General features: G+C 36.1%; 1 protein-coding gene across 15 annotated transcripts in view; it reads left to right on the top strand.

The window, feature by feature from the left end:
- Positions 1–14,300, top strand: part of Rfx3 (regulatory factor X, 3 (influences HLA class II expression)) — a 252,949-nt gene that overhangs the window by 204,092 nt on the left and 34,557 nt on the right. For 13 of the 15 annotated variants that reach the window (XR_877668.3, NM_011265.3, NM_001166414.2 and 10 more), the window contains 4 exons: positions 3,670–3,785; positions 4,236–4,390; positions 8,099–8,196; positions 10,312–10,461. Coding sequence is in view for 12 of the 15 variants with exons in the window: in NM_011265.3 (NP_035395.2) it covers positions 3,670–3,785; positions 4,236–4,390; positions 8,099–8,196; positions 10,312–10,461 (519 nt within the window). In the remaining 3 variants the exon portion in view is untranslated. The remainder of the gene's footprint in view (positions 1–3,669; positions 3,786–4,235; positions 4,391–8,098; positions 8,197–10,311; positions 10,462–14,300) is intronic. The other 2 variants (XR_003952761.1, XR_003952760.1) reach the window with 1 other exon arrangement.

Raw genomic sequence — 14,300 nt, 5'->3', positions numbered from 1 at the left:
TGGTTTTAAATTTTAAGTAGCTTTATCCTAGTAGATTTGTAAGATCTGCCTGCAAATTACAGAGTAGCCTGTGGTTTCTAGTCAATTCCTCCTGACAGTTGACAGTGAAGGATAAAATAAGAAGTTTCAGTTTAAAGCATGTATAGATTTTTCCCCCCTTGGTCCAGAAATAAGATTGCTTGAGTGAACCCAAGTGCTTGTCAGAGATGCTAGGTTATTGACATTCTAGGACAAGTCCTCTTCTTATCAACATCTTGCTGAATTGAGTGTTCTCCATCTCACCTTACTTATTTCCAGCACTTCTGACATGATATAAGCCAGCTGGTATTCATCCCCCATTGATATTTCTTTGAGTATTGGGGTGTTTCTACGTCATTTTTATATATGTGAGAAAAATCTCACAACTGTTATATTCAGTGAGAATGATTTGAAGATTCTTTAAACAACTCCTCAGTTATCTGCATTCAGATTAAACTGACTGTAAGTAGCTTATTAGCTTATAAAAATATAATTCAGAGGTTTTGAGTGACTCATATTTATTCGGCGTATAAATTGGAGTATAATTATTTACATTGCTAAGGAGTGTACAGTGAGATCATTCTAAGCAACAGACTCCTCCAAAAAGATTGAAATAGTCTTTAAATTATAAAATTTTCATGAAAATTCTTGTTGTAATGAATAAATATACATATGACGACATAGGGGCTCTCATCATTTTTCTATGTAGTATATGACAGTCCACACAATGAACCCTGCCATCTCTCATGGAACAGAGTGGTGGACTTAGAAAACAAAATTCTAATTTTATTTTCTGTTACATGTCAAAATTTTAAATAAAGCTGCCTGGATCTCAGATTGAATCCTGTAGTCATTTGCCATAAACCAGTAGAATATAGACTATTTTAATTTCTGTTTGCCTAAATATTTGGAAAATAATCATAGTTTAGTCACTTACAAAGCTGCCTTGGATGAGGCTGGTGTTGTTACCATTTCCAAGGTCATTGGCAAATAATTAGAGCATACTAATTTTTGCCATATTTCACTTCATATCTTCTATGATTTATTTTTTAAGGAAGAATTATTATGCTATTTGGAATTCTTGTAATATGTTTATTAAGGTATTTTTAAAGACATCTCATGGAACATGCCTAAGCTGCAGTTGTAAGAATTTCCTTCTGGAGGTTTTGATTTTTCCATGTGTTTACTTTGTTTTCAGAGCAGGCCTTGTTTTGTGTTTTGTGTTTTGGTTTTTTGGGGTGTTTTTTTTTTCTTTTTAATCTTACTGAAGGTTTTATATTTAGATTACTTCGTTTTCACTATGTGACAATGTATAGCATTTCCTGCTAGTTCTCAGAACATGTCTCCCGCACCCATGCTTAATGTCTGAGTTAGCCTGAGCGTGTTCTCTAGCATATTCTTCAAGGCCCGAGCATCACGCGTGACACATACACTAGAATTATGATGTTACATTTTACTTTTTCCTAAAAACTCAGATGGGCCCTAGGTTATCCCCATTTTCTCTGCCTTCTGGGCACTTTCATAAATCCTGATGGGATTCTTCTTAGTTCTCAGTTATTGATGGGATCAAACCCATTTTACTGACTCACACTGCTTACACTTCGGCCTTTTAACATTCAGCATAATCACAGAATTAAATTTTCTTTGACTCCATGTTTGTTGTTATCTGAAGGTTCTATTACAAAGTGGTTTCAGTGGCAGAATGAAATTAAGTGTGCTCATCAAAAGTTAGTAGAGGGAATTACAGTTACTAACATCATCAATAGAAGAAAACAGAAAGTTGATACACCTAGAAAATAGTTCTGGAAACTAAATTTGAATTAAAACTCAAGGCAAGGACCCCACAGTTAGAAAACCATAATTAAAGCTGATTTTATATATATAAAGGAGTATAAGTAAAATTGTATGCTCTCGGGGGGATTAAAAGTTATTATATAGCCAAATATAGCTCTGTGGATATCCCTTTTCATCCCAGAAAGATGTCAGTGCATGGAGGCCTCTTGACTCCTGTTTATGTTACCTCTGCCTGGTGAGGACCCATGATCCACAGCCTTGGAAGACTTAGCTCAACCTTATCCCCCATCTTCCACACTTGAGTATCTGACCACTCTTAACCTCTGCTTTCTTGGATGGCCAGTGGTTATCCACCTAAGAACACAGATGTTTGGAATACTTTGTCCTTCCTGGTCTGGAGTAGGTAGTGATGTGTGTGTGTGTGTGTGTGTGTGTGTGTGTGTGTGTGTGTGTGTATAACAGTTTCAGCTGTCAACTTGTCAAGTTCTCTAGAATGATCCTGGATGAGAGTCTCAATGAGGGATTATTTAGATCAGGTTAGCCTGTGGGCATGTTTGTGTGGAATGTACTGATTACATTACCTTGGATTAGATATGGAATGTAACATGGAAGCAAGATAAGATATTAATTACTTTCACATTTAATAGGTTTTTAATGTTATATCTTGTGATTTCAAAATTGAATATGAAGATTATAAACAGATTATTAATTTTCACTTCTTTTCCCAAGCCTTTGAAATGTTACACGGCATTAAAGGGATGCAATACATAAACCATTTATCAATGATTGTATCACCTTTTCTATATTTGAGATTCAATTTGCATCACCGAAAATGAAAAGAATAAGAACAAAATATTAACTTTTAAATCCAGTTGATTACATAACTGGGTTGTTTTGTTTGTTTGTTTGTTTGTTTGTTTTTCTATTGATGCAATACAACACCATGACTTAGAAACTTAGAGAAGAATTTATTTGGTTTATGGTCTCCAAGGGGACTGTCATGGCAGGGAGACATGGCAGCTAGCAGAGGCGGGGCAGCATGAACAAGAAGCTAAAGGTTCATATCTTGAATCATGAGCACAGAACACAGAGAACTTGAAATAGCACAAGTCTTTAAAGTCTCAAAGTCTGCCTTCAGTGACATATGTCCTCCAGGAAGGCCACACCTCCTAAGCTTCCCTAAATAGTGCTGCCAATTGAGGACTAAATATTCAAATGCCCAAGAATACTGGGAGACATCACACAAACCACCAAACAACCTGAAATATACAGTATGTTATTTCAGCATGGAAGCAATATAAACATTAGTAGGTAGTGTTTGCACTTTTGTTTTGGAGTATTTAAATTTTAATCTATTTTCATGTCAACAAGAACACACTATACAGGCAAATCATCACTCCTTATTTTTAGTTCTTCTGTTACTGAAACATTGGAATATAATGCTGTTAGTATTTCAGAATGTAAATGATTGACCAAATTATTACTTGATTTTTATATTGTTTTACTATATCTCCAAAATGCAATATGTTGTCATTTCAATATGAAATTAATGTAATAGCTAGTTAGGTATTGTCTGTCCTTTGTATCTTACAAAGTCTTGAATATGCAGTGTGTCTTTGGTGCTTTTTATCATTAGACATTGCTTTTTGGAGTGGCCAGATTTCTAAGATTCAGGAGACAAATGTGGATAGTGTAAATCACTGCAAACCAGGTATCAGTCCTGAAAAGGGTCAAATACATATGGGATGATTTATATCCCATAGGAAGTATAGCCACCTTAGCAGAAAAAAGCTTATGGTAAAGTAAAAGACCAGGAGAAGTAAAGGAAGTATTATGGTTTGGTCATTTTGTTTCTAGGCAATACTGGACGTTGTTGTGAATCTTCAGTTTAGCCTGATAGAAAAACTGTGGCAAACATTCTGGCGCTATTCCCCATCTACTCCAGCCGACGGCACTACCATCACGGAATCAAGGTCAGAATCAATAGGCCTTTCTGATTTATTTTCACGATGAAGTAGATGTCGCTGCTAATGAGCTAGAGATGTGTATGTATACCAGTTGTGAACGTCACCTGATAACACTGAGTAGACTGACGCTTTGACCAAATCTAATAAGCCAGACTGCTCGCCTGAGATTTTAATATGTGCGGCTCCCATCTTAGTGATTTGGGGACTATTAGCTCTATGTCACGCTAATGGACTACTATCCTATCTGCCTCTCAGACCATAAGAAAATATTAATGTACATAAGTAGCCCTGGGGGTGCGTTTGTATATATACATCCATATATATCCAGCCATATGACACCAGTGCAATGATGGTATAGTTCTAACCTCAGTAATATTTGATAAATTATTTTTAAAGTCCATTTTCTGTTTTATCCTCATTTGCCATCTATTCATTTGCAACATTTATTCACACCAGCAATCTGAGTGAAATAGAAAGTCGACTTCCGAAAGCAAAGCTGATAACTCTGTGCAAACATGAGTCTATCCTGAAATGGATGTGTAACTGTGACCATGGGATGTACCAGGCTTTGGTGGAGATTCTCATCCCCGACGTCCTTAGACCCATTCCTAGTAAGTTAAATGGAGACAACTACGGATGCTTTTGTTCTCATACATACCACCCAAGAAATTTTGGGGATTGATGTTGCAATCAGGAGTGATCCTAATTTTATTTAAATTTGTCAAATAAAAACCATACAGCATATAGAATATTGCATGTAAGAAGCTTAGAGTGACATTGCAGTGAAGGGGAACTGACCTATCTTCCAGTCTTTTCCAATATTATTTTTAAAAGCTAAGCTACAGTTATGACACCTTTAATAAACTAATTGCAAGAACACTGAGAATCTAGTCGACCATGCAGAATTATTCTACTCAAGACTAAAGTCCTCTGCATATAGCCAAAAAATACTCAGACCTCTAATTGCAGACCATTCCCTTTCATTGTTGCCTAGCATTTGAAAAGAGTTGATTGTGGTTTCAAGTAGAGTTCAAATCCTGTATAAAAACACATACTCTCTCACCTGTGTCATCTTCAGAACTACAAACTCAGTTTCCGTTAACGCTCAAGGTTGACTAGGATTTGAGGAAAAAATAATAACTGCACAAGCAGTGCACCCACCATGAAGTGACTGGAAACTGCGTAGATCACGCATAACTTTTTCAGTAATCACTTTGTAACAAACAGAGAGTTCTTCTGTAATTGTAGATGTAAATGCTACTACACATATTGTTAGAAGTAGTTGGCACTATGTTACACCTACATTCAATGAGCCTTACTAGTAACCTGAACTTTTAAAGAAATGGGATTCTTTCCACTCTGACATTAATAAAATAAAAGCAGTCTTTTTGCTCATGACATTGGCAGCTATGTACATTAAATATGCTATTCACCAATTATTTGTTATGTTATTGTGGAAAATATATAAATAGGCTTTAGTGGAAGGAAAGCGGAAGATGTTAACATTTGTGTGTTTGTATTTACAAAGGCAAAGACCCAGTGAAAGGTGTAAATTCTTTTACACATTCACTACCTTAAAAAGAGATGCTTATACACATTTATATATTATACCAGTCAATCTACATTAATATATGGAGGAGAAAGTAAAAAAAAAAAAGAAACAAAAGAAACAAAAGAAATCCCACTGGCATTATCTTAACACTTTATAAATTACTAATGTGTTTCACACTAAACACACCAGGTTACCCAACTAAAAGTTTGATAGAAATTGATATTGTCATAGAAAATTTCACTTTGGCAATTTCCACTGGTTTTTGTTCTAGAATTTGATTTTTTCCCCCTACTCTCCTGCCCGCTGTGCTCCAAGTGTTAGTCTCTAGAGATGTTTAAAAGATGTTGCATAGGCTAGCTCATTAGCCTATGACATCTGGCTACCAACATACAGTTTCTCTCAGGAGATACAAGAAGGGATGTTAGCGAGTGCTTTGCTTTCCGAGGCAAGTCAGTAGCATCAATATTAATTAAACAATTCAGAAATTGTGTGCTTTTGTCTTAGCATCTTAAGAATTTAGCAGTTCCCAAATTTAAGTTATTCATCAGTTTTAGTTTACTTTAAACCTTAGAATTAAGTATATGATACACTTGCCCTTTGTCTTTTGAAAAATGTGATTAGAAAAACCTGTTATTCTATCAAAGAATTTGTCTCTACAACTCACTGGAAAGTGAAATCGTTTTATTTCTCTGAAATTACAAGATATATTAATGTACTACTCTACAAAAGAAATTTGGGGAATTCAATTTCCATTTTACAGTAAGGCTCAACAATGTATTGCGTAAAATACAATGAAGATAGCTGTTGCTGGGTGAGGTACATTTTAATACTGATCTTGAGCAGGCTGAGGCAGCTCAGCTTTGGAATAGATTTTTAAATACCAAACCATCCATTTCTGAGTCTTTAGAAGCTGTCAGAATCAGTCTGCACAATTCTGATTTTATATGAATCCCTACAGAGAGAAGAAACTTAATTTTATTTTTAAAAATTGTATTTCTTGGCTACTAGTGCTTCACTCTACCATTTTCTGTCCAGATGGGATTTCTTTTTTTAGCTAAAAAGTCTGCACATCATACTAATTTAAAGTCAGCCTGAAGGCGCCATATTCTAAAATACATTCACCCGAAACACGGAAAAAGGAAATTAAGTGTGAATTATTGAATAAGAACTCAACTGGTAACACTGTATTATATTTCCAGCTGCCCATCATTTAGTTAAACAATAAGTAAATACCTGAACTTTTTAATATGCCCAATGTACTTTTTATCTTATAATCTCCTGCCATCAAGTTTGTCTAAAAGAGGGCATTATGAAATGCTTTAAAATGACGTTAGAAGTTATGGGGGTCTTTTTCAAATTAAGTCATTGTTATACTAATTAGAGAACAAATGTAAAATGTAGATTGCCATATTGAACCTTAAACAAAACTGTACTGAGTTTCAGAAAGGCCGTTAATGCTTGTCACTCTTTTCCTTTCCGTTCACACCTGCACTCCATGACTCTAGGACGTGAAATGACAGAGAGACACGCTTCTTTCTTTTTTCTCTCCTAGTTAAGATGGGGCGCTTTAGAGATTCCAAGAGATTGCCTCTCAAGAAATTTCCAGTTCAAGTATGCATTCTTTCCTAATCAATATTTAGGCAATTTCAATCTCTACTATCCAGCTAAACAACAAAGAGTCAGTTGGTTATTATTGGGGTATTAAATCTTATATCTGTTGTGAGTAATTTGAATAGTCTAAATGCACTCTAAAATCTATTTTGGCAGAAGATAGAGTGCACTTCAGCATAGAAAGGAAAGCCCAGGACTTTGGTCCTGCTTTAGATTCTTGGGGGCAGATAGCCAAAATAGGCTTCTTTCCCATGGTCTACCACAGATCTGCATAGCTACCAGATAGTATGGAACCTACAGAGATTAGCTTGTGTTATGGGTGCTTTAAACATTAAATACCCAAATCTATTCCCCACAGCATGTAACCCTAGGCACCAAGGAATTTAAGCACCATTGACTAAATGACACAGTGAGCAGATCCCTTGTAATATGGCTAGCAGTGATAACTGAAGGCACTTCTGGACACTTCACGGCCACTATAAAGTTCTGTCGTGGGACCTGTCCCTATTTTAGGCTTTTAACACAATAGGGTTGGCTGTCTTGGTAATATCTTAGTAACATTGCTCCTGTGACAGCAATTGTATTACACTTTAGCTCTACCTACCATGTGAAATTCAAATAGTAATCTGAAACTTTTGTTGAGACAATTATACATTTTGTTCTATTTTCAACAAATAAATACTCCAATTCATAGGCTTTATGGTAAAACATCATACATAGAGACAAAAATAATATTTTGCACTGTGTTTCATTTTAACCAACAAGATAAAATAAGGTTGATTTGGGGACCAAAATGGAAAATTTACAAAGCAAATTCTTAGTCTTGATCACAAAACTCTTGCTGCAGTTTTGTCCAAGGCAGAAATCCTCCATCAAGTCTATTCACAACTGGTATATGAGCATGAGCACCAAGTTCTGATGTCTTCCTTTCCAGCAGGCGGCATCAGTGTCTGAGAACAGGGGAGTTCTAAAAGCCGAGTCTAGTATTTTGAGACGCACTAAGAAATTAGAAATTATGTTACTTTTTAATCAGTGAAGATAATAGAAATTTTTCTATGTGCTATTAAAGTAGCATAAACATATTTCTCTTGTTCCAGTTTAAAATGAATGGTATTGCATATCTTTATTGTTCTACTTTTCTTTTTCTGTCATTCAGGTGCCTTGACCCAAGCCATTCGAAATTTCGCAAAAAGCCTAGAAGGTTGGCTTTCAAATGCCATGAACAATATTCCACAGAGAATGATTCAAACCAAGGTATGGTTATGTCCTTTGTGTGTGTGTGTGCATGTGTGTGTTTACACTTGCTTAAGGAACTATTTCTTCAATAATTTTCTCGTAACTAATCTTTATACATAAATAACACAGAATATTATGCAGAACTAGCATATGGATTCTGTCGTTCAGAGCTGTTACTCATGCCTTGAGGATTCCAGATTCTACATTATCCCTTTCTGGCATATGCCTGTGGCAAGATTGGACAGAGGCAATACTTTGATTTTGCTGTCCCCCAAAAATCACATTTGTGGCTTTTGGTTAGGTAGCTGTTTCCAAGATTAGACTCCAAGAGTATATCTTTACTTTCAAAATCTGTTGTATTCCTAAAATAATACCTCAAATTGCTACAATCACACTCTTCGCACTATTATCAAAATGAATGCCCCAGCAGCTTGCCTGCAGTATTGTCCACCTTGCTGAGTTTTAGGTTTAACCTGAATGGTTACCACTGCAGAGCACAGCTTCTGCTCTTCTGCCGTTGCATATATGCAGTTGTTTTCCTGCCGAACTTTCTGTCAATGAGACAGTTTACCCCGACTGAGGAAAGAGCTGTCTAGTGAGTGGTGATAGCACTTAAATGCCTGGGTTCCAATCTGTACAGTCTTACACAAGCCACTTAACCCCTCTAAAATATACCATGTTGAGATGGTAGTTGAACCATGTAATATATGTATGAGGCACTTAACCTGCTGCCTGGTGTCTGTGTGTGTGTGTGTGTGTGTGTATGTATATAAACCAGAGAACCATGTTCTCTACAAGTGTATATAAGCTTGCTTGAGTATTCCATACAGTCCTAATATATCTCATTTTCAAAGTAGTCTCCTCTACAGTGTCAACCAATTATTCTACTCAACCAACTAGTTCTTCAAATATATGCTTATATACCCATAAAATACTATAAATATGTTAAGGTTTCTGGCATATTTTGAAAGACTCAAGTCATACCTACTATGCATCTAATATTTCTATGAGATCATGAAAACTAGGTATTCATTTAGTGTTTTTTTTTCCATTATCTTTGGTACTTTTCAACATAGACTAGCTCATTTAGTCTCATTCAGAAAGTGATGGATGACCAGCTAGGGCAGTAGAACATTTGACCAGTATGCATAATGTTCTGGGTTCAATCCATTATAATAGTTGTAGAGAAGAAAGAAAAGAAAAAAAGTCTATGGAAAGAGTGTATGGAATGACTGAATTGATTTCTAAGCATGCTAACAGAGTTGACTAAGCTAATGATTAAGCACATCACAGCTAGCAATAATGAGAAGTCACCAGCAAGTGTAAGGGCTGACGTTCACAGCATTAGGAAACGTCTTTCCGTGTTTCCCCACCTGTAGCCTTAGAACAGAGAAGAACGCAGTTTTTGAGGAGTGAGCGCTCTGACCACTGTGGTTTGTCCTTTGGTCTCCTAACAATGCCCACCCTTGATTAAATCGTCCTGTGAGCTTGAGTGCTTGTCATCTAGGGCATGGAGGAAAATGGAGAGGAGGTTTTTGAGAGATAAATGTGGATTAGGTCATGACACCTTTGAACTTATTTATTTCACCATCAAGTCTACCAACTTGTAAACTAGTGGTGTAAATGAACTCATAATGGTAGATGTGAATGACACTGCTCTGAAAAGTGTTTTTTCAAATTATCGTTTGCTTTTCCAAATAAAAAGAAATGTTCATACTTGTCTAATTGTTAGTTTTCCTAAAAAGAGTGGGGGAGGAAAAGAAAGCAAACATTTTTCTACTTTTTTAAACAATGTAATTTCTTGTTGTTGTTTGGTAATTATCTTCCAAGACTGGCTTAATTATTGCTGCACTCAGATGTCAGAAAATATGGGAGTTTGTTTTAGTGTTGACCTCACTTCACTCAAAACTAATTCTTTGTTTAAGAATCTGAAATGGTATATAATTTACAAGTTAACTATTACCAAATTAATTTGAAATATATCTAAGGAAAACTGTTAAAGTTGACTGAAGTAAAATGAGATTTGGAGATTGTAGTAGTTTCTTTTATGAGAGAAAGGAGATAGGTTGGGGAGGAAGAAGAACAACAACAAAAAAAAAGACAGCCCACCCCAGCTTGCTTGGGTTTCTATAGGTTGCCGCTGTAAGTGCCTTTGCTCAGACTCTGCGAAGATACACATCGCTCAATCACCTGGCCCAGGCAGCCCGCGCAGTGCTTCAGAACACTTCCCAGATCAACCAGATGCTCAGTGACCTCAACCGCGTTGACTTTGCCAATGTCCAGGTACTCTGCCTCCCTGCATATCCTGTCTCTTAAAGAATGGTGACAATGTTCTAAACCAGGACCATCCGACTGTGCACTGGCACTGTGTGTTCACAGTTTCTACAAAGCTAGAGTTTCACCCAGACAGAGCTTCATTGACCCCATTTGTTTTGTGGGTAAAGTAGGCAACAGAATACATCCAGGTTTGCCAAGAAGTTAAACAGATAATCAAGATCAGAGTCATTGAAATCTGACAAAAAAATATTAGGCTAGTCTATGTCTGTGAGAATCTGAAAAACTGCTTGGCTGCTCTTGTTTCATTTTCCAGGATATAACAACTACCTTAGGTTGTTTAAATAGTGATTTGTAAGCATTCAAGCAGGTACTTCTGTTACTATAGTAACCCACCTTGAAAAACTAAGCATCTCTATTACAGAGTATATTGCAGATACATGAGAAAATTCTCTCACTTAAAGAATTAACTGCAGTAAGTTTGGATGTTTAGTTCACATGAAATATATTTTCTAACACCAGTTGCTCTGTATTTTATGCTTGGAAATGAATAATGTAGGCTCCATGCAAAAGTCTAACAAATATTTTATTTATGATACTAAAGTAGCAAAATTAGTTGTTACTTTTAAAATGACAACACTTCTAACCTAAAGTAAAACCAACAAAGTAAAGAAAAAAAAAAAAGCATAATTAAACACAATCCAAATTTAAAACTTTTGGAATTAAAAAGAGACTATATAATGAATATTTTAAAAATGCAAAGAATGTCAGAAATTCAAATAGCCTGACTTTTGGCTACTTTGTGGGTTCTTTCCTTCTTCCCCCCTTCACCATCCCCCTTCTTCCTCCCTTTCAACCCCTGATACTAGGAGAGAAAAAGGATAGAAGGGAAAAGTGCTGAGGAGATCCGTAGACTACTTCCTTCCTGCTGATTAGGAGGGGGTTAAGTTCCTTGGAGCAAATTTGATCTTGTCTTCAGGATATCCAATTTCTTCCCCTCTCTTTACACACGACCACTTGACAAAAGGCAACAACGGCAACCAGCAGCAGCAGGAGGAGCTACAGAGACTACAGCCCCTCTTGATGCTCTAGCATTTCTATACCCTTTCAAGAGTCCCCAGATATTCCAATGTTATACACTTGCAGAAACTATCTGCAGCTAGCAAAATCACAAAAGACAAATCATAGTCAGCTGCTGTGCACAATCTGAAGCAGCCCATATCCCACACTTGGGATTAAAACAAAAACATTCCTATAATATTTCTGTGTTTTTAAAGAGACCAAAATTCTCACTACAAGTATCCTATACATTATATATAATTGTGTGTGTGTGTGTGTGTGTGTGTGTGTGTGTGTGTGTGTGTGTTTACTACTCTGAAACCCATTAATAAAAAGCCACTTGATTTTAAAATGGCAATAGACAAGTGCCTAGTAAACATAGGAAGGGATTCTCAGCATTGGCTACCAGGGGAACAGGAGTTTAAACCATGAGTAAATAATATTTATGAACACTGAAATGGATGTGGTTGAAGATATAAAATCTAAGTTTTTGGTCCCTGGAGAACTGGAGAAATTAGCACTTCATAAGCTGTTGATGAGAATGTAAAAGCCACAACCACTGAGACGCTAGCATTTCCTCAAAGAGATAAATATACATTACCATATGCCTGAGCAGTCCAGGGCTCAGCAAATAGCTATAAGAAAGAGAAACATGGCCACACAAGTTGACCAGTCCTTGACTAAAATGCTTGCACTGGAAGGCTCAGATGTTTTTGTATTTAATAGAGTTTACCACATAATTATCCCTAAAATCTGTACTCTAAAAATGCTCCAAAACAGTTTTTCTGATCATCCAACCTTGTATGATCTCCTCAGACTAGAGATAACTCAATGTTCATGGTATCCTTCAGTGTTCATAGCATCATGGTTCAGATGAGACAGCCCAGGTGGTCATTAACAAATAAATGAACATGTGTTTTATTCATACAATGGACCACTGCTGAGCAATGGAAAGAAATTAAGATTTGATTGAGCCTTGGAAACATGATGAAGGAAAGTCATTACATGCTTCCATTTGTATGAAATGGCCTGAATAGACATTAGCAACAGAAAATAGGTTTCTGGCTGGATAGGGCTAGGGTATTATAATAGCAGATACAATGGGTATGGGACTTCCTTTTGAGTAAAAGTCTACCTTAAGTAGGTGAATTGTACAGTCTGTCTTTCCAGATCATTACTGTATTAATACGAAATTTAATCTCTACATCATGTCTGGCTTTATTATTTAAAATTTATTCCATAAAACCATTTGAGCTTGATTCATTTATAGTACAATGAATTGTGTTCATTATGACATTTAATGAATTAGGCTCATGTTTCTGATAGCTATTTTTTCAGTCTCTTTCCCATGTATCTGTCCATCTACTACCAACTATATGTATATAAACAGACACTTGCATGTACAAGCATGCAGTCATGTAGCCTTTACAAGAGCAGTCTTGTATTTATAAAACGGTCTATGTGTGTAAATAGATTTACACTATCTCATTTACCAAACATATTAAGCAATTATATCTTGAAGTACACTAATATTTGCTTCAAATCTTCATTTTAAAAAGATATGTTTAAAAATTACCTTATAAAAACTGAGGTAAAATAATCTTGAAGTCAGAATAATAAGACAACGTTGGTTAATTTCAACTCAGTAACAGTAATTTTTATAAAGAATGATTTTAATTAATATATGAAAAAAGCATTAACTGTTATTGTATTAATATTTTTGTGAGTTCTCAAACATGGCTTCATTATTTTTGTATTGAATTGAATATGTATAAAAATGAGCCCACTCACTGGCTAGAAGCAGCTGTCTTCAGGACATCTTTGTATGTAGTCAACTGCACATCTACCACTCATCCTTACTCAGCAACTTCGAGACTACTCCTTCTCTCCCTTCCTTGTCAACTGTCAAGTTGTGTGTGTGTGTGTGTGTGTGTGTGTGTGTGTGTGTGTGTGTGTGTGTGTGTGTTGTGTCTATCATGGCAGCCATTACAACTGGAAACTGCATACTTAAGCATCCGTCCCCCAGAACACTTTTCCTCTCTTCAGAGGTTCATAGCAGTGGTGAGCCATTCAGTTTACCCTACACTTTATTTGTTTGTACGTTCTGACAAATCCTCAAGTGAGTATAGATTATTTTCACCTTCCTTGCATCTTTATTTCTTCCAAGCTTTGGTAGGCTTCTCCAGTGTACCCTGCTTCCCATCCCGCTCTCATGACCTTTTCCTGTCACTTGAAACCTGCCCCTGCCTCTTCTAAGATGAGTCTCAGTAAGGCTGATAAACGAGTAAAATTCTTGCACTAAGGACACTTTGGTTTGAAGCAATTTGTGTGTATTAGTTTTGGAGCACGTCAAGAGCATGGGCGTTCCATCAGGAGAAGCACTTATTCTTCTCCCTGTTTCATCTTCTTCTCAGCAAATGTCTTTGCATTCAAGTCATTTAGTCTATTGCATGTTGATCGGCTTGCTTTCTTAATTAATGATTTACAATGGTATTGTTTTCTAAACGTTCTGTGTAAGTGGATGCATTTCTATGTAAATTATAAATTAGGTAGATTTTGGTGGTCTAACCTGATAACTTAAGCATTGAATATTTATTGAGGATACAGTGTGATTTTGAACTTTGTTACTATGTACCATGTTGAATATTATTTTTATATAAGTTAAGAATGTCTTCAGGTGTTTGTTTTCAGCTTTTTCCATTATAAAATTGAGGAAATTGAATTTCTGTCTAAAGGACTACTTACTGAGTAAGCTATTGTTACTGTGAGATCCATAGACTAGTGAAACA

The sequence above is a fragment of the Mus musculus genome, chromosome 19 (assembly GCF_000001635.26).
Source record: "Mus musculus strain C57BL/6J chromosome 19, GRCm38.p6 C57BL/6J".
Lineage (NCBI taxonomy): Eukaryota > Metazoa > Chordata > Mammalia > Rodentia > Muridae > Mus > Mus musculus.
The sequence above is the reverse complement of the archived record's forward strand: the minus strand, read 5'-3'. Positions and strand labels throughout refer to the sequence as shown.